This window comes from Xiphophorus couchianus, chromosome 23, assembly GCF_001444195.1.
Source record: "Xiphophorus couchianus chromosome 23, X_couchianus-1.0, whole genome shotgun sequence".
In the NCBI taxonomy this organism is placed as follows: Eukaryota; Metazoa; Chordata; class Actinopteri; order Cyprinodontiformes; family Poeciliidae; genus Xiphophorus; species Xiphophorus couchianus.
The window spans coordinates 15,756,402-15,776,185 of record NC_040250.1 but is presented as its reverse complement, the minus strand read 5'-3'; the positions used below and the strand labels follow the sequence as shown (position 1 = coordinate 15,776,185).

Here is a 19,784-nt window from a genome sequence, read left to right as displayed (position 1 = left end):
ATGTTCTCAAGCCCAATCTGATTGTTTTAGGCCGAAATCTGTTTTTTAGGTGCAACTTGCTGATTCTGATTTTGACCGATACTGATTTTTGACTTAAAGGGCTGCAACATGTGAAGGAATAAAACTAATTAATGGAAGTAATATTTTTAAACTGAGCAAAATTTTTAAAAATTAATTAATTAAAAGATCAAAAATATCCTCAACTAATTTTTTGTCGAACTGAAAAAAGTGAATTGTTGTTTGATAAGCTCATAGACCAGAAAAAAAGGTTTGAGGTTGAGATGTAATTAATAAAATGAAAACCAGAAAAAGAGAGAGAAGTTTTTTATAGACTTGAGCTGCTGATTATTGATTAGAGGAGTTCAAATGAAATAAAAAAAATGTTAATTCTGCTCTAAAGGGGATATTCCAATAATGGCACTTCTTAAAATGATCAAGATCAAAAAGTAAAATAAATAAGTGATAAAGGATAATTAAAACTTTTATATTTAAAAAGTTTGTTTCCCCGTCACATTTTTACTTGTTTTACGTCAACAGTATTTAATATTATTACACTTCTGATGTTACTGAACTTGAGTGATACATTTTCTAATTATAAATGAGAGGTTAACTACCTGTCTATTAATAAAACACTGCCAAACATAACAGAGAACAGATTGAATGGGAAATTTAAATCTGAATAGAGTTTAATGCAAATCACGCCTGACAAACCTCATCAGTAGGTGACGACACTAAGCCTGAATTTGCTTTCAGTCCATTGCTTCTCTCCAGAGAGTGACAGATGATGGAGAGAAAGAGCAAATGGAGGTTAAAAGAGGACTGACAGGGAGGCAAGGTGGATGAATAAAAAAAACTGTGCCATTTTTTTTTTGTGTGTGGGGGTGTGTTTGTGTGTGTTGCCAGAACTTTAACCGCTCTGTTAGCCAGAAAGAAGTGATAAAGTGACGAGACACAGATGAGATGCAGGGAAAAAGAGAGAAGGGCTGAGAAGTCAGAAGGGCAGGAAGATAAGAATGAGGGGGAGATGCTGGTTTGGTCACCATAGATGCATAAGAGAAAGTAATAAATCAAGTGTTACTGGTTTTGGTCATTTTCTAGGCAGCACAAAGAAAAAATCCAGAATTTGCTGATAATCTGTTTCTGTGCAGCTTTTTCTCTGGTACAAACTGCTGATAAAATGTCTAAGAGAAGTTTTATTTTCAAGAGTTGTCAGAGCTACAAAATCATAAAAATGAGAAGAATGAAAAGCACTTAGAGAACAAAACAGGAGAAAAGCAGATGAAAATGGTGAGAGTTGAGATGAAACAGATAAAATAATAAAAGTATGGTTTTAAAAAAAACTCATCACATCTGACTCACCACTGATAAGGGAGTGGTTTGGTTGTGCACCTGAAGTCGGACATTTTGTTGTCCCGCATTACCTCACTGGAATGGTTTCTTCACTATATCAAGCTCATCTCTCATTATTGGATGTTTGGTTGGAAATAGCTCATAAATATTCAGCTTTATGTTTGTTTCTCTGCTCTGTTGCTCAACCAACACAACACATAAAATCCTCCAGCTAGCAACAAAACAATGAATCAGACCACTAGATGGATTTGCCAATATTGGTCTCTTTTTCTAAATGCTTTTTTGTTTGTTGTCGGGAGTCTCTCAGGGTTTTTCAATTGAAATAGCGCTTCAAGTGATTCTATTCGTAATTCCATCTCATAAAAGGCAGCTAAACAAGGCTCTGAATCTGTCATAAAACTGATAATAATGAGTTTGTTTGTGTATCATTATAGAATTAGCATATTGCAGCATTAACCTTTGACCTATGCTGGAACATTGGACTCAGTGACTATAGACAAGTTATTTATCACGTCTGATATGCAACATATTGGAAATTGTTTTTTTCCAGTAATTTCTCACCCCTGCATAATTTCTGAGCAGATGCGAATATGAAAAACAAAAAGCAATCCCTCTCAATATGTCATTCTGGGTTGTTTTTTTTATGAATGCTGCTAAATATAAAGACATACACAAGATCTTTAGAAGGACGCCCAGCTGGACTGTTTGTCCTAGTCAAATGATTTCTGAAAGATTTACATTTTACTTTTTAATTAGTTGCAATTTTATTTATTTTCAGCTTTTATGCATACCAGTAGAACAAACAACAACCAAAGAAAATCATGTCAAACCCCCCATGCACACAGAAGTTTATCATTTTACTGTGAAAATTACCATACAGACATAAGGGGGGCAACTCATTCACTTATTTGTTAGACAAATAGGATTAGAAGACCTGAGTCTCTGAACACTCATTAACTTCTTATGTTGCATTTTGGACTATAAGAGTCTTAGAGAAAGATGCTTGCATATTATACAATCTGTGCTTCACACAGACAGCCGGCTCTTGTGATATGAACATTAACCTTTTATGGCATCTGGCTCTTCACTTAAAATGCTGATTAAAGTGCACTGTCACTACACAATACAGCTGGACGCAATTAAAATGCATAAGAAACCAGCTGCAGAAACGGCTGAGCCGGTTTCCTAATTCTTTTCAAAGACCATTACTAGATTTGTGCTTCTGTGAGGAAAAACAAAATGCCACAGCGTAACACTTAAAAACAGACGAGATCAGCAGCCGATTACAGTAAGAAAAGCAAGCAGCGATCCAGGATCAAGAGCATACATGCTTTATGATGTTGCACACAAACATGGGGCTGAGCCGGGTTTATTGCAGGAACTATACTCATTACTTTTGAACACTAAGACACGAGCAGACAGCATAAGAACCAGAGTAAATACAAAACACAGATTTTTAAATCAAGTTTTCATTTATTCAGGGGAAAAAGCTCAAAACAATCTGGCTCTGTGTGAAGAAGTAATTGCCCACCAAATCTAGAACCTACTTGTGCCACCATTGGCAGCTAAACCTGCCATGAACTATTTGTAATATCCTGCAATGAGTCATTTACACACTGTGAGGGAACTTTGGCACCATTTTCTAATAACATTTGTGCTTTTTATGCCCCACTGCAGGGTTTTCAAGCATGAAAGGCAAGTTTAAGGTTATTACGCAGAATCTCAATTGGATACAAGTCCAGACATTGATCAAGCCATTAATTTTTTTCTGTTTTTTAAAGATTTAGTGGGGGACTTACTGGTGTGCTTTTGATTGGCATCATCCTGCACAAGACAGTTTAGCTCAGGGTTCTTGACAGATGGCTGCATATTTTGCTTCATGTTTTTCTGATAGAGGATAAAGCTCATGGCTCAATCAATTATCACTAATTATCCAACCCATAAGCAGCAAAGCAGTCCCAGACCATGCCACTACCGCCACCATGTTTGACTGGATAATACTCTTTTTCCAAAATCCTGGATACATTATTTTGTTTTTTGTTTTTTTAAGTCATGCATCCTTATCTTTTTAGTCACACCCTTATCTTTCCCATATAGATTTAGTTTTCCTGTTGGGACTCGATTAAAATTGCCAATTGAGTTAATTGCAGGGTCTGTACATAGACAAAATAAGCAATATTTTCAATTAAAACACAAATTTTGCTAATAAAATACTAAAATATTAATACGAAATCAACAACAAAGACATTTTTTGTTTTTAATCTAGTATTTATCCATACATTTTTACACACTGACTTATTTAAAGCGACAAGGCCAATAGAGCTTTAGATTTTGTACTGGTTCTTCTGTTACCTCCTTAATGAGTCATTTATATGCTCAGAGTAATTCTGATTGGCTAACCATTCCTGGAAAGGTTTGCCACCATATCACTGTGTCTTAATATAGATAATAACTCTTAATGTGATTCAGTGACAGTGACTTTGCCCGCCAACATTTGTTTGTCATTTTATCCCACAATTAGAGCAATCATAAAAAAGAAAATACTAAAGAAATCTGTAGAGATATAAATATTTTTCTCAGTACTGTAGTTTGTTCTTCATGCTTGTTAGAACAAGATGAAGACATGTTTAGCTTGTTGAAAAATGGCTCTATCATCACTTGCTGTAACAAATTTTTCTCACAACACCCCGAAGTCAAGAACTGAACCTGAAGTCCTGCTAGAAGTGATGAACCTCCCACTGGGCTCTGAACTCAGCATCATTGACTCAGATTACATTAAGACAGTCTGAAGAAGTGCTGTGACATCCCAGGGAGCTTGCAACATCCTCCCAAGATAATTGGATATGTTTTAAAGGCAGGTTGTAATGCCAGAGAGTGACTGGATTTGGATTCATATCGTTGAGGCATGTTTGTGTTGCTGTTTACCTTCTAACCAGTTTCCAATTTATAATTACTGTGGAACAACTCTTTATGCCAAGCTTCTTTGAAAATATACTTTAAAAAGTCAAACTGTCTTGCAATTTCCTGGACAATTAGAAAAAATTAAGTTTACTTTCCACCTACCTAGGGATGCATGACGCTTTTTGTACTATAATTATATCATACAGCAGACGGCAAGTGTTTGTTGGGGTGAGGAACCACAGTCGGGCACAGATAGCTAAAATCTGCAAATACTTGAGACTCAAATGCCTACTACTGCCTATTTTAATACAGTAGTTCAAGCACCTAATGTGCCTTGTATCACCTCAATATGCATTCATTTGCACAGTGGAAACCATCTTAGCCCTCACACAGGACCTAACATCTACAGTCTTCCCTTTCTCTGCTCTTGGGGGTACAGCCAATCAGCAGCAAGAAAAATTAATGGCCCTACTGGATTGGCTGCCATGTAAATGCCAGTTGAGAAAAGGACACATTTAGATTTCAGGACACCAAACTGAGGACAAGATCATGGCTGTAAGCCTTATTCAGATCCACAAAAGGCTTGTGGAGTGAACTGCCACCTCTCCAAATTTCCAAAAGGGTAAACATCGGTCCGCTGTCCCACGCTGCCACTGCCCTTTCTCCCAATCAATCCAAGGTTTGATAATTGATCAGAGCCTTCTCTCCAGTAAGGTATGTCCACAATTAGCCATTAAAATGAGTCCAATTGTCTAGTGTCGCCGTTCAACATTCATGCCTCTAATTAAATCCATTTAAGAAGCTCTACAAAGTTTTTCCTGACAATTTTTTGTCACATTTAAAAAAAAGTGATTGCCTACAGAGCTTTTTAAAGTCAGGAGAAGAAAAATAAAGAATATCCAGGGCATTAAATATAGCATAGTGGAGAGTGAAGACAATCATCATCAAGGGATCAAAACACAAGTACAACTTAATGTCCTTCCTGAACTGATGAAAGAAGTGGTGTAGGGCGATGCCAGGAGACGTACAAGAGCAGCAGGAATTTCAGGCAAATACTGGCTAATAATGTCCCAAAAGATATGGCCTAATTAATACATATATGGGTCACCAGACACAAAACCAAACTTCTCAAATGGCCATTTTAATCCCCAGATCGAAATCCTATAAAAACCCCAGTAGGGGGAGTTGAAAGGAGAACAGAAAACCAGATCCAAATCCAGGATTCTAGACAATCTATGATGGCATAAAGAAAAATAGACACAGATCTGTTTGTCTGTATAGTCCAACTGCATGAGCTGCTAAAGGAGAATAATAAATCCCAATCTACTGACAACCACAGTAACATAATGTATTAACAGCAGGGACAACAATATGTTTGGCATTGGAAGCGTTGCTAAAAAACATTTATTTTTCTCTCCACACTGAACAAACACACTGACTCAAATTAAATGTTGGATTTCTCTGGATAATTAAGTACAAGGTTCTGCTGCAATAAAATTTTATTTTTTGCCGTTTAACAGAAGTTTATCAAATTTGTCCATGTCTGTTACATGCCAAAAATGACAAAGTTCCCCTGTTGCTTTCAATTGCGACCCAGATAAAGGGGAAAAATTGACTGCACAACCCGAACTGCAGCATGCACCGTGTCTCAAAGGGCCAATATCTTGCTGTGTTTGTTCTGTTCTGGTAGCAAGTGGGTGAGAGATAGTTACTGGGAGAAGCAGTGTGATTACAGAGCAGTAAAGCAAAATCTCAGTTACCGTAACACACAAACGCACACGCCGAAAGCCTGTCAATCGGCTGTTGAAAAATGAGGCTCACCTTGAAATGACAGAGGGACTCGACACGCTGGAGCATTCACTGCCCTGTTGCCACTGCAAAGATGTAGGTGCGAGCTCACACACGCTTGAAGACCACAGGGCCTCGCTTACACAGGCCGTTTTGTAGACAGTTCTTTAAAAATGCAAAGCCACCAACTGGTAAATTAAACTCATTGTGTTTGCAAAGCGATGTCATAAAAAGCAGCGCACTGTCAAGATGCTCCCTGCGGTGTTTAAAGGCTGAGTGATTTTGCATGGAAGGAAACAGATGCTCAAACATACTTGTGGTGTGTATTGATTTCTGCCTAGCACATCTTGGATTTTTTTTCCCTCTCTTTCATTATTTTCCCCTTTGTGCATCTCTATTATCTGGTAATTTCTCTGTATTATTTAATGCTAACTAAGTCTCATGGATTAAAACATACTAATAAAACAGGCTGATCCATGTCTTTGTTTGACAAAGATAAACCCAGTTTACTTAGTTTGTGACTGTTCTTCATCTGTAATCCTTCCACCACCTTTCAGCTCCTTTCGCTCCCCTCGTTCACCTCCCTGTAGCCCACCTTCATCCTACAGCTGACAGTGTTTCCTCCCCTTCTCCTCCCTGTTCATTTAGCACAGCACGAGGTGCAGTGTGGGCGAGAGACTAAGATTAAATATAGAGACGGAGGGAGGCGATAAAGAAAAACAGCGTATTAGAGACAGCATGACAGAAATGGAAAAGGTGGCTGTTGTGTGGAAAAGTGTGACAACAAACACAGATAATGATGAAAGAGTGACAGGAGGATCGGGGGTTATCTAATGGGACTTAAAGGAGTCACAGGTAGAAAGCTGGAGAATGACGGAAATGAACACTGATTTCTGAGGACATGGTGTCTCTTTCTGCCTGACAGCCCTCAGGTCGGAGGTGAAGAGTGAGATTTGAGACAGACACACAAAAACAAACGGGCGCACACACACGGTCTGACTAAAAACACAGAAAGAGAAAAGGGAGGTGAAACTTTGCGGAAGAAAGGGCTCCGCTCTCCTGAAACTGCCGAAGCAACGAAAAAAGCAGTGAAAAAAATTAAATTTGACTGAGTTAAGCTAAGTCTTACAAAACTGCTACCCATTCATATAATCAAGATGAAACACAAACTTGTAGCTATATTTTAACACACCTGTCCCTTTTCTTTCAAGTACGCAAACAAAGCCTTCTTCTGTTAGCAATCATCGTCTTTTTCCCGCTGGATAAATATCATCTGCAAATTGTTACTGGCAAGCATCACATCTCAGTCCTTAGCTCATCCACCCAGTAGTTTTGGATTGCTTAGTAAATACATAAGAAAACAAATATTTCTACAGTAGATCTCAAAAGTGATGTGATTGTTTTCAAGGTTCTCACCTTCATTGTGGCCCTGTACAATCAAACCATAACTTAAATCTGTTCTGGGGAAATTGCAAAAAAAAAAAAACGGAATAGGCAAAAAAAAAAATATTCTGGACACATAGCAATGAAACAAATACTATTGGTTGAATTAGATTGTCTGTTTACACATATAATATCAATTATGGTGAATTTGAATAACTTGTAATAACTATTTAGCTTAAGTCATAATTTGCAGTGAGGTTACAAGAAAATTAAGATGACATGATTGTACAAAGTTATCAGTGAAAACAAATTAGTATTCAAAATAGTTACCATAGAACTCTTAAAAAACAAACTACTTAAAAATGTTGGGAAATGTCATAAAAACTGGAGGTTTCTCTAAAAATTATGAAAATAAACAGAAATTGGTCAGGGAGGTCAATTTGATATGATTAGCAATGGTCTTTTTAAATCACAAAACCTGGCTTGTGCACCCCTTTAAGCTCCACTGATGTATTGTATCCTTTCAAGATGTATTCTGGCCAAAAGCCTCTGCAGTCTATTGTTAGACAGGAATCACCTTGATTTGCTTTAATCAGCTAAAGAGAATCTTGAAGCACTACTTTCAGGCAGCTTTATGGAAGATGGTGAATCAATAACCACAGTGTAACATGCAACTAGTCCAACTCTTGAAAATCTGCAGGTACAGGATGCAGAGTAATGCAGACTGAGCACAATCTAAACTTACACTGCTCCCTGTTTTGTGGTGCTGTCCCCTGGGGCATGTAAGCATTCACAACGAAGTGTATTAATTCAGTTTTAATATTTAATACTGCACTCCTGAATGAAAACTGAAAGCCTAAAGAATCTGACATTTGTTTCACTTGCAGCCAAAAAAAAAAGGAAAATAAAGTGCCTGAAGTCATTCTGTTCAACAGTGTGGAGACATCAGGCTTTCAAATGAGTCTCTAGAAATCATGCCGGGGCGTTGGTATGGAAGGATGCGTGCATAGCTCTGATTCTGAATACATAAGAACAATTAGAGTATCTCATTGCTGTCAGAGACAGTTAGGTGGTGTCAATTAATCAAAAAATATTTGTAATTACTGTTGACTATAAGACTTTGAAAACTTCTTGAGGTTATTTGTGCTCATTTTATGACAATGTTTGCGTACTTTTCTCAATAATGTCAGAGAAAATATTTAACTTTAAGGTAATGCAGTAACTGAAATGCAATGAATAAAAAAATGTTTTGTCTTATTTACAAAATAAATTAAGCAGTGTACATTGATTTTAAATTTTAAATATTTAAAATGAATAACCTGGTTTCCATGTTTTGTTTTGTTTTTATCTGAGTGACCGTATGAGGTTTTATTTTACTAACTTTTTAATAATTGAAATCCTAAATATGTTTTTATACTTTTGACTTTAATTGGACAGAATGTAAAAAAACCCACTATGATATGTAAAAAACATTTTGTCAGAGATTTCTTAGCCTTATTGCAAAACCTAAACAGATTTACATCTATTATGTGTTATATGTATAATTACATAATGTGTTGTTTTTGTCATAGCATCAATTTATGTCCTTAGTTTAAAAATATTATACTGCTTCTTTATTAGCTCTATAAACTGAGCATCTCTGCTGTAATGTTTCACGATGTTGCATAAAACAAGCTATTTTTTTAATTCACAGGATGCACCTGCAAATTTAACATCAAACATTACCTGTTTGAGATATTGTTAGGATACAGAAACACTGATGGTCGAACCCAGAAATCCATAAACATTCATACAAATATTGCATCATTTTTAAGTTATCTGCAGTAAGACTAAGACTCTGCACCACTGATTTGCAAGGCTGAATTTCAAATGACTTCAAACAAATAAGTAGTTTGAGCTCTCCTTCAACTTTATAATAATGTCTGAGGGAGGTTAATATATAAATAACCAAAAAAATGCCTCTAAGTTTCTGCTTCTGTGAGTGTTGCTTTTGAAGTTGGACAAAATGTAATAAATCTGAGTCCTTTCTCTTCTTTAGCTTACATCATATGTTTCCATCTGTCTGTTCCCAGACAGATGGAAACAGACAGATCATCTCATCTGATCCTTCAGATGAGATGAAGGATCAGAACAACTTCAGTCTCTTAAAGTTGTGCTCATAATTTCGGAAAATGCTATTGATGCGTTTTTATTACTTTATCTTCCAGCACTTTGATTAAAGTAATAATATACCAGCTATTAATGTTCCATTTCCTCTAACAGCACAGCTCCCCAGTTTAAGGAGGAATCAACAAATCTCTTCTGCATATCATTATTAAATCATAATGTTGTGCCAAAGCAACTCTTGTCTTCATGAAAAGATTATCGTTGGTGGAAAAAACATCTCAAAAGTACTAAAAGCCACACAATCTGGATAACTATGGTTTGCTGTTGTAAATCTACACAGTCAAAAATTAACTGGAATGATTTGGGTTATTTAGCAAGTAACGTGGGTAATTTAGCCTGTCAAAAGAGATAAAAAAATAAGAGTTCACTTTCCAAAGTGACATCTTTACCATGTCAACCATACATTTATAAATGTAACAATTCCAAACTTAATATTTATTTAGCAAGCTAAATAAATATTATCTTGTTACAAACTAAATATTTAGGTCTGTATGTAGCTCCTCTTCAAGAGCAATCTTCTCAAAAAGAGAATATTTTTCCTGAACTAAGACAGTCCTTTTAAAACTTGCGACTCAACAATGACTTGTCTGGTGTTCTTTCTCTCTCTTGGTTGATCTCCTTTCTTGTCTTTTACAAACATGTGCACAGTGCCAGGTACTGTGCAAAAGATCTTTCTTGAAACCTGTCCTCATTTTCTCAGCAAACATAGACTTTCAGAACATTTAAGAAACACTTCTATGCTCAGTCCTAGTGATCCTAACGCTGAGCAAAATGAGTCAATGTGGCAATTTTGTTCATCAGAAAATAATCAGGATCCTAAGTAAATAATAATAGAATTTTTTTTTAGTACTCTTTAGTTCTTTAATGAAATAATTTTTTTTCCCTAAAAATTGCAATTGTTGGTAATGTTTGATATGCAATGATCAGAGGAGACACACAACAAAGGGGATTTGTTTTCTATCATAAATTTGAATACATCTTAAATGTAATAAGCATTTTATTTTATACAGAGTAAGAAAACTAATGTTCTAAATTGCCAATTATACTAAGACCTACATTTGTCTAACACCATGATTCAATTAACCCAAATGAAAGCTCTCGAAACAATTAGGTTTCAATCACTATCCAATGCTCTTAAATACAGAACCAATTCAATATGGACAGCCAAATGACCTCCATTTGTTTTCTCAATTAGTTTATGGTAAGAAAGCTAATATATTTTCTCCAGTTCTATTATACAATGTGGCCCCACACAAATCTGAGTTACCTTTCAGAAGACTGCAATAATTCATATTGTTAGCTCTCTAAATGCAGTTTTTAAATAATCAATGTTCCTGCACAGTTGAGCAATTGGCTGCACTGTTGGCTTGTGGGCAAGAAAGGTCCTGGGTTCAAATCCTGGCCTGTGGTCTTTCTGTATGGAGTTTGCATGTTGTACTGGTGCCTACAGCATGTGTGTTCTCCCTACTGACTGTGGGATAGGCACCAGCTGTCCTACGACCCAGAGGGGATAAGCAGGTATAGATAATGGATTAATCATCCCCATGGATGGAAGGTTCCTGAACACAAACACAAATAGAGTTTGAATAGCTTATGTTTGCTTTTTTTGGCCTGAACAAAGTAAAAACTTTCGAGATTTAAACTGACCATCCTATTGTGAAAAAGAGGATCCAGACACATTGACGTCTGCTTATGAAGTCCAGTTGATGGTTATAGTGACTTGAATCTATACCTTAGTGGGTGTTATGCTGCTATAAGTACTGACTACTCTAAAGATAAATTAATTTTCCCTCAATACTTTGTTTAATTCATATCAGAAAGGCAAAGGAAATCTCTATACGACTGAAACCCAGAAAACTATCATCACCAGCACATTTTGGGGGTTCCTAAACAGACAGTTACTTGTCCTTGACCATTTCAGATTACCGATTTTTTCCATAAGCACCACATACATATTTAGAGGTACAACTTAAGCCATAAAAATAATTATTGAAGCTCTATTCCCTATTTATTTTAATCTTTGTAATTTAACTAATAATTGATAAAAAAAAAGACTCCACTTTATAATTTGCTTTGTTAGAGTAAAAACTAGGATTAAGAAAAACATGCACATACTCAGTCATGAATATGAAAACACACAAATAAATTTACATAAAGAGGAACAGAGGCAGGGGATGATTGTGAATCTCTTATTTTCTAATCCATATTTGATGTCGTATATTGCAAGCAGCACACAGCATAAAGACTGCACCAACATCCATAGGAAAATGTTTGTCAGATTTATGAAGGAATCAAGCATGTTTGTAACCACCAGAAATGCACTGCAACTTTTGAAGTATTTCAAGAAAATCTACACGTTTTCTCAAATTAAATGTAAAAATTTAAAACTGTAAATGCAACTCTCCTCCTTGGTTATAAAAACTTGATAGACTTCTATTGATCTGGTCAGTGGGAGCATTCAGTCGTAGTTGAAGCTTTGATATGGTGCCTAATGTGCCTAATGTCTATATATTCTTGCCAGTCTTACCATTCATTACCTCTGTCCTTTCTTTTATTTCGCTCATTTATTTCCTTTCTCTCTCTCTTTCTTTTCTGCTTAGAACTATCTGGAATGCCCAAAGAAGTCATCACCTGCAGGCCATTGGTCAGAAAGCGAGAAATACCCTGACAGAGATGTCCACTCAGAGTTGACTAAACTTCTAAGGAGATCAATAATGAAAGAATCCCCAGAGTTTATTGGATATTGAATTCCTGTCAACAACTTCTATACAGAGCTCTTTTCATCTGCCACTGCAACACTCAGATTTATTTTGGTAAACAAAAGCTGGAACGTCTTCCCTTTCTGTTGGATATAACCTTACAGAGGCTGGCTGATGTCGTCGCTTGCCTCCATCCCTTTCAGCTCCTCCGGGGGCTGAGCCAACCTACAGAGGAGCATGGGCAGGAGAGTGGCAGATCCAACTAATCCGGTGCCTGCGCTGGGAGTTCCTCTGGCTGGGGGGCGATGGGGTCCACTTTGCAGCATTGGGGTGCAGACATCTCCCAGACTGCGGACTCTACCCTCTATCAAACAACACGGCAGCCAACAAACCACCACGCATCAGTCCCTCACAATGGCGACAGAACAAGCACTGGCAGCGAACACAGGAGGAGCTATCAGAAGTGACAGCAAGAACCTGCCGGTGTCCAAAGAGACGTCTCAGAACGAAATCAACAGCCTTACGCAGGACGACATGGGGTCACAAGGGTCGGGCAGTGGAGTTTATTGCCAGATCAGGACTATACAAACAAACCCGAAGGACAAAAAAGATAAAAGGACAACTCGGTATATAAATGGGAGTGTAGTAGCTTCAGATTTGGTGGGAGGAGTTTGCAGTGAATCTACAGAAAGCAAGGAGCCAGCCCAGGAAAAGAGAAGGGTGCAATCTCTGCGAGGGGAAGGCCATCGCTCGGTGTTAAAGACAGCAAGTGTTTGTTCAGCTGCACACGCCACCACACCTCGGCCCTGTCGAACAATGGCAACCTCGCCGCAACGTCTATGTGTGACGTGTGGGAGGAGACGGTCGCAGATTACACAGTGCACAGGTGCATGTCGCAGGAGAGCAGTCAATCAAATAACAGCAAGTCAAACTTTACCTAATCCACCACGGAAAATATCTGTAGCCCCCACCCAGTCAAGAAAAGCCTCTGCTGCTCTGAGTTCTCAGTCTTGCTCCAAAAGCACAGACAGAGCCAACCCACTTCAGCCCACATCAGCAAAGACTGCTCAAATACCCCAGCTGCCCCACACCATGCCAAAAACACACAGTTCACAGTTTAACCACACGGCACATACTCATAACCAAACAAAAGACTCAAAGCTGCAGACAAGGCCACATTCAGCAGACTTTACCTGTTACAAGGACTCAGCCACACAAACATCAGAAGCACACACACACTCCAACACAGAGAGAACGTCAGCACTCACACAAAATGCAGAGGCGAACCAAAAACATCCAACAGACAAGCAAAATCACAATGAGGGTCAAATCCAAAAAACCGATGAATCAGTCTGCAACATTTCTAAGTCTCAAATGCCTTCCCCTCTCAGTGACTCAAAACACTCTCCTAAAACCACCCATTCTAAACCAACCACACCTGCAGCACACACCAAAAACCAAGAGGCCACAAAGTCACCCAAGCAATCCACAGAGCGTATGAAATTCAAGGACACAAAGCAGAAGAGCAAATCGTTTGATGACAACACTCTGCCTTGTAAGACTCATATGAAAGCACAATGTAACGGGGCACCAGGAGGACTTGTAGATGGACAGGCAGTGAATGTGCCACCTGGGCTGGAGAGGCAGCTACAAAATGTGGAGGAGAACCTTCTGTCCAATCAGGAGAAGATTAAGGTGCTTCTCAATGTGATTCAAGACCTGGAGAAGAGCAAAGCTTTAACCGAAGGGTGAGTGCAATGAGGCTTTAAAAATACACAGCAAGGAGAAGGGAGAGATAAGGAAAATGTAAAAAAAAAAGTTAAAAAGAAGAGCAAAAGGAAATAGAGGGCAAAAATGCATAAAGATTGGGAAATAAAAACAGAAAGGGGAAAAAGGAAGAGATGGAGTCAATAATAGAGAAAAGGAAAAAATGAAAGGAATTCACTGCAAGAGTGAGTGCTCAAGCAAGAGTGGGGTAGAGTGATAAAAGAGTAAATATAGGAGGCACATATATTGTCAAGGGAGAGCAAAAGATTGAGAAGAGAGTATATTTGAGTTTTTATGGCAATTTATACCGTCGGGCTTTCCAGTTTTTGTAATAGCTTTTAAAATTTTAAGTCTGTAAAGAATAGTCAATATGTGTGTGTATGTGTATGCACATGCACAAGTTAAATGTCTGAAGCAATCTTGCAGAATCACTTACTTGTTTACCTTTAGTCAATATTAGCATCCTTCTCCCTTGTTCTTTCATTTTATTCACCATTTAGAGCAGCAATGATTCTCCAGCAAAGCACCATAATCCCTTCCTGTTTATCTGCAAATTCCTGATCCCTGCTGTTCAAATTGCTTCATGCACTTTGTTTATCTTCCACCTCAACATTTTACTCCACTTCATTCTTAGTGTCAGTTTTTTCCTCATCTGCATTTTCACAGTTCCACAATTGAAGCACATCTCCGTCTCAAAGCTGTGAATAACTTTACTTCTATTCAATTTAGCCTCTTTACCATCTGCCATAGGATAGAATGAGAATTTATTGAGTTGCTATTGGATACCACTTCTATTGGAAGATTAAATTTAGACACTGAATTATGTACATTCATTGAGCAAATTGTGTGTTCAATGAATTGTTCAGCTATGTTCACCTGTGTCTCATTTCCATAGTACAATCTTAGCACAGTGTTTTAAAAAGAAGCAAATTTATCTTGAGGGAACTTAAGGTCAAATCAGTCTCTAATTTGACAGATCACTCCTCTACATAAATCTACATTTGGTCCTGACCAATCTTCTTTGAAATCATCAACTGCTGAAATGGCTACATCTTCACCTTTACATATACTGAGACCATATTCATTACATGTCCTTCTGGTTAACAGATGGGTTACTCCCAAGACTAATCCTTATAAGATTGCCCTGCAATTAATGATTAAGCTGCACAATAAGACTCCTAAACCTAGTGTTTAAGCTGTCTTGCCCTGTCTAATATCATGAATCGGTGCACCACGGTGTGTCTGTGTGTGTGTGTGTTTGGTTAAGTTTGAGATTAGCAGGCAGACTGAGACAGACCGATGGGAGCCAGTGGGACACAAAGGGAGAGAACTGAGAGTCAGATAGACATGAACAACCGAGCAGAACCACCATGTTGGAGGGTCTGTGTCTATCTGTTGCAGCACCAGCAGTGACAGCACTGCAAGTGGACTACTGTGATAAAAGCGTCATTTGAGCTTAAAGGTTACTGCTGTGTTCTGCTTCATGTACTATTTTCTTTCCTAAAGCAAATACTTCAGTGCAGTTGCCTTTGATAAAAGGTTGTTGGGAGAAAAATGATACCAGTGACGCTGTTTCTTGCAACATAACTGTAATTAAAAAGTCAATTTTATCAACATAAATCAGCTACTCTTTCATCTAATCAGTTCAACCAAAGGCCAACCAAAGCATCTCAGCAAAACAAACTCTTTTAATTACATGGCAGTGATCATCAGCTTAACAAATTCTCACACTCTATGCCTCTGTGTCCTTGTTTACACTTGGTAACACAGTGAGTTTGCGTGATGATATTTAAATATTTTTTTTAGGTTTAATTCTTTGATTTTGTATTTTTAGATTGATCTAACAACTTTAAAAACAAAAATAAATTAAGATCTGCATTTTATGTTTGTGTCATTTGTTAATCTTGAGACAAGACCTACCAATATTCTAAAAAACATAGTTGGAGTGCCTAGACCTACCATCCCATTGTTTTCAGGTATTTAATAATTCCAATTATATTGCCAATACCAATGAATTAAATATTTATCATAGGAAGTAATAAGAACTAGGACATGAGCAGTCTTGACAATGTAATAGTGATGATAAATTAATGAAAAATGTGTTAATCTTCGTCAAGCTCATGATAGCATAACCTACTTCATACCACCATCACCATTTTGTTCATCTGCATTGCATTAAAAGACAGCATAAAGAAGTGCAGCGTTAGGCTTTTATAAGTTACGCTATAGGCACCAGTGGCCAACTAATGGAGCAAATGACCCAACTACACCCCATTTTAAACATTGTAGAACTTTGCAGCATGTCACATTAGTTGGGGGTTGCTTAGACCATTCAGGTCTGCTGCAGCAACATGAAAGCTTGAAAGAATCATGCTGTAAATATCTGTTGCAAAACATGACGGGGGTGAAAACTGTGGACTGTGGGAGGGATTGCAGCTTTGCAATTTTTCAAACTTTTCTGAAACTATAGCATATGTAACAATCACAAATAACACAGGCTGTCACATATATTTTAGAACATGCCAAAATATACAATGGTCTGAACAATACATTAATGACACACAAAAGAGCCACTGCCTCAAAATTAATTGTTTTACCAGTTACTTGGTACTATTGTTATTTTCTTTAACACAGTGACAGTCTGCACCGATGAAAATTTTCTCACCTCAACATTCTGTATGCTTGAAGATAAGATAAGATAAATCTTTATTGTCATTGTCACAAGGACAACGAAATTCAAAGGGTGCCATCAGTCGGTGCACATGCCTAAAAACAAAAAATAACTGTCTCACAATTCACACACAACGCAAGAATCAACAAACTGGCAAAAAAAAAAAAAAAAGTGACTAAAGTAGTAAAACAGCTGTCCCTTTATTCTAAACTGACCAGCTAATAATTACTTTGCATCACAACGGCAATCATAGACAGTTTGAGTGCTAAACATTTACCCCTAAATGGTTACTATTAAAATTTGCACAACAGATATTGCATTTCTTAAAATAGTACAAACTGCAAGCCTAGTTTATAACTTACAAAAGTGTGTGACTTTCTCAAAATGGATAGCTCATTCATCAAAAGCACCTATTCATATAGGTGAAAGTGTCAGTGTCATCAATATGAGCAAGATAGTCAAAAGGCTTTATCATATTTTCATTTTGCCAATTGATTCATAAAGGTTCTCCAATTCAAAAAACGTTTTAGCAGCACTCAAAAATACTCAAGACAGCGCTAGACAGTATAGTCTAAACTTAAATAGGAAAACACTGCAGGAAAAACAGTTTACCATTGTCAAACACAGCATGCTTCATGGTTCTTTTTCCATGTGTTTATGTGTGTTGACGTGTTGTTTCTGCAGTCGCAGCTCATACAGAACTGGCCAAGACATAAACAACTGCCCCACCTGCCAGAAGACAGCCTGCATCATTTACAGGTAACCAATACAAATCAATGAACTGAACGTATATTATATTCCAAGGACAGATAACTCAAAATTACCTGAAAGTTTTTATTTTAGCTTTTTAATTCTTCACTACTCATCCCTCTCCAGTGTCTCATTGCATTCATATGACTAAGTTCTAACTTTCAGATACAAGAGAAAAAGTCACAAATTCACTAAAGTGCTACTCAAAGAATGCAAGCTGTGCATTAGAGGCAGATATTTTATCCAGAAAAACAAGTTTTGTGGATAAAGGCAAAATATGGAGGGATATAAAAGATGCATCTTTTCATCTACAGCGATAAAATATGTAACTCAATTACCGAAGTAAAATAATTGTTCTATGTAATTTCTGAAGCTGCTCATTAACATCTTCTGTGGTTTGATCTCCCTTCACCTCCATCAAATCTTATTTTTCATTCACATATTTTTATAATGAACATTATTCCATCTGTTCATCTTTGGGGCACTCTTGACACCAATATATTTACAGAATCACAACAGGCTTCTTTTGATTGCACCTAGTTTGCAATCAAAAGAACAGTTTACTTGCAGGCCTGGATCCCCTTTAGGACTTAGAGCACAAATTATCTTTGTGTTTTTACAAATGTGCTTTATCCATTTCATTATGTGCCTAACCCTGATTGCAAAGGCACATGTCTGAACACTTTTGCTTCTGTATTGTATTTGATTTTGTGAACCATTTACATCAGGGCAGCGTAGGTCGTTTTTCTTACATTTTTTTTCCTTTTTCAAAATAGCTTCTTTATCACTGATTTCCTTTCTCTGTTCATATTTTTTTTATTCATTTTGATCTTTAGCTGCAGCAGAATCCTTTTTCCCAGTCAGTCATAATTAGCAAGAGGGGAATGGACAGTTATATGGTATGGATATACAATTAGACATCTGAGCTACATTAGATAAGACATATTTATTATACAATTAGAAATACGATAAAACATACTTGACCTTGGAGAATTTGTAAATGAATTACTTGGTGATAAAATAATGGTTTAATTAGCAATAAATATAATTGAAACCATTAACTTCTCCAAGACAGCTACAGTTTAGGTTTCTTTTTTTCCCTCAAACATAAAAGTGTATTTTGCTGGCTTAATTTCCTCAACCAAGACAGAACATTTAAGTATCAGAAAGACTAACCAACATCTTTTGAACATAAATTAGGATGTGACTGCACTTTAAACGACACATTTCATTTAAATGGAAAACACACAAAAAGCTTTTGTAGGCAAATTTAATCACAACTTCCAGAAGCATTTTCACAGACAGTGAAATGGTAAAAAATTTGATAAAACCGCATAAAAAGGTCGGGAAAACAGCTCTTAGGAAACTGCTAAATGCACTGAGCGCACAGTCCACTTAAGAAAACATTGAAAAAATAAATAAATATGTCATAAGAAATTACTGCTTAAAAACACAAAAAAATTTGGTTGTTGTTATATCTGCTTAGCTGATTGGTCTGTCTCAAAACGTCCACTAAGTATAGAACATACAGTATGTAATATTAAGCAGGTGAGTTCTTGAAAATCAAAGCTTCAAATATCTTTTAATATGTTTAATTTCTTCTTCAGTTCCACTTCGCTTGTAGACACACAAATTTAAGGTATGTAAACGCTGATCAATTCAAGAAAGAGACAACAAGTCACTTTAGTTAGAAACATATGAAAAATTTTGCCATATGCCCAATGACTATTTTTTCCTTGGTATTCATTATTATTAATAGGTGTTTTTTTTATTTCAGAGAAAGAAATGTACTTTCCCATTTTTAAAAAGTCAAATGTGCAATTTATTTGAGAAGACAGTAGCAGCTAGGAAATTCAGAGCAAAAAGAAAAGTACATAGCAGAATACACCTACAAGCAGAAAATAACTTGTGTCTGGGACATTGATCTATATGATTTGCATTGGGCAAAAATAGGGTTTTGACATGGACTAAAGGAGATTATTTACAGCTGTCAGCTCTTATGAATCTTTATGATGTGAGAAAACTTTTTTTTAGAAACAATCAATCTCACCCATAGCTTTAGAAACATAAATACACATGTAATATATAAGCTCTTCTCCAAACCTACCAATCAAAGTTTTACTGTCACTTTCTTCTTCTTCAGCGGTAAAGTACTGCGGAAACATAAATTATGCATATCTATACACCTGAAGCATAAACCTGTTAACCCTTACTTCAACCAAACTGCTAAATATTTAAGATTTTTCCAGAATTTCTCAAGCAACACGGCATTTAAGATTAGAATATTACATCAGACCAATAAAAAACTT

The 19,784-nt window shown here is 36.8% G+C and overlaps 2 protein-coding genes across 3 annotated transcripts in view; one reads left to right on the top strand and one right to left on the bottom strand.

Moving 5' to 3' along the window:
- Positions 1–19,784, bottom strand: part of dock2 (dedicator of cytokinesis 2) — a 106,759-nt gene that overhangs the window by 31,935 nt on the left and 55,040 nt on the right. The window lies entirely within an intron of this gene.
- The window catches only part of insyn2b (inhibitory synaptic factor family member 2B), a 29,300-nt gene that overhangs the window by 1,858 nt on the left and 7,658 nt on the right, over positions 1–19,784 (top strand). The window contains exons 2-3 of one of the 2 annotated variants that reach the window (XM_028009244.1): positions 12,189–14,035; positions 17,410–17,484. In XM_028009244.1, the coding sequence (XP_027865045.1) occupies positions 12,525–14,035; positions 17,410–17,484 (1,586 nt within the window). In that variant the 5' untranslated portion in view covers positions 12,189–12,524. The remainder of the gene's footprint in view (positions 1–12,188; positions 14,036–17,409; positions 17,485–19,784) is intronic. The other variant, XM_028009245.1, reaches the window with a different exon arrangement.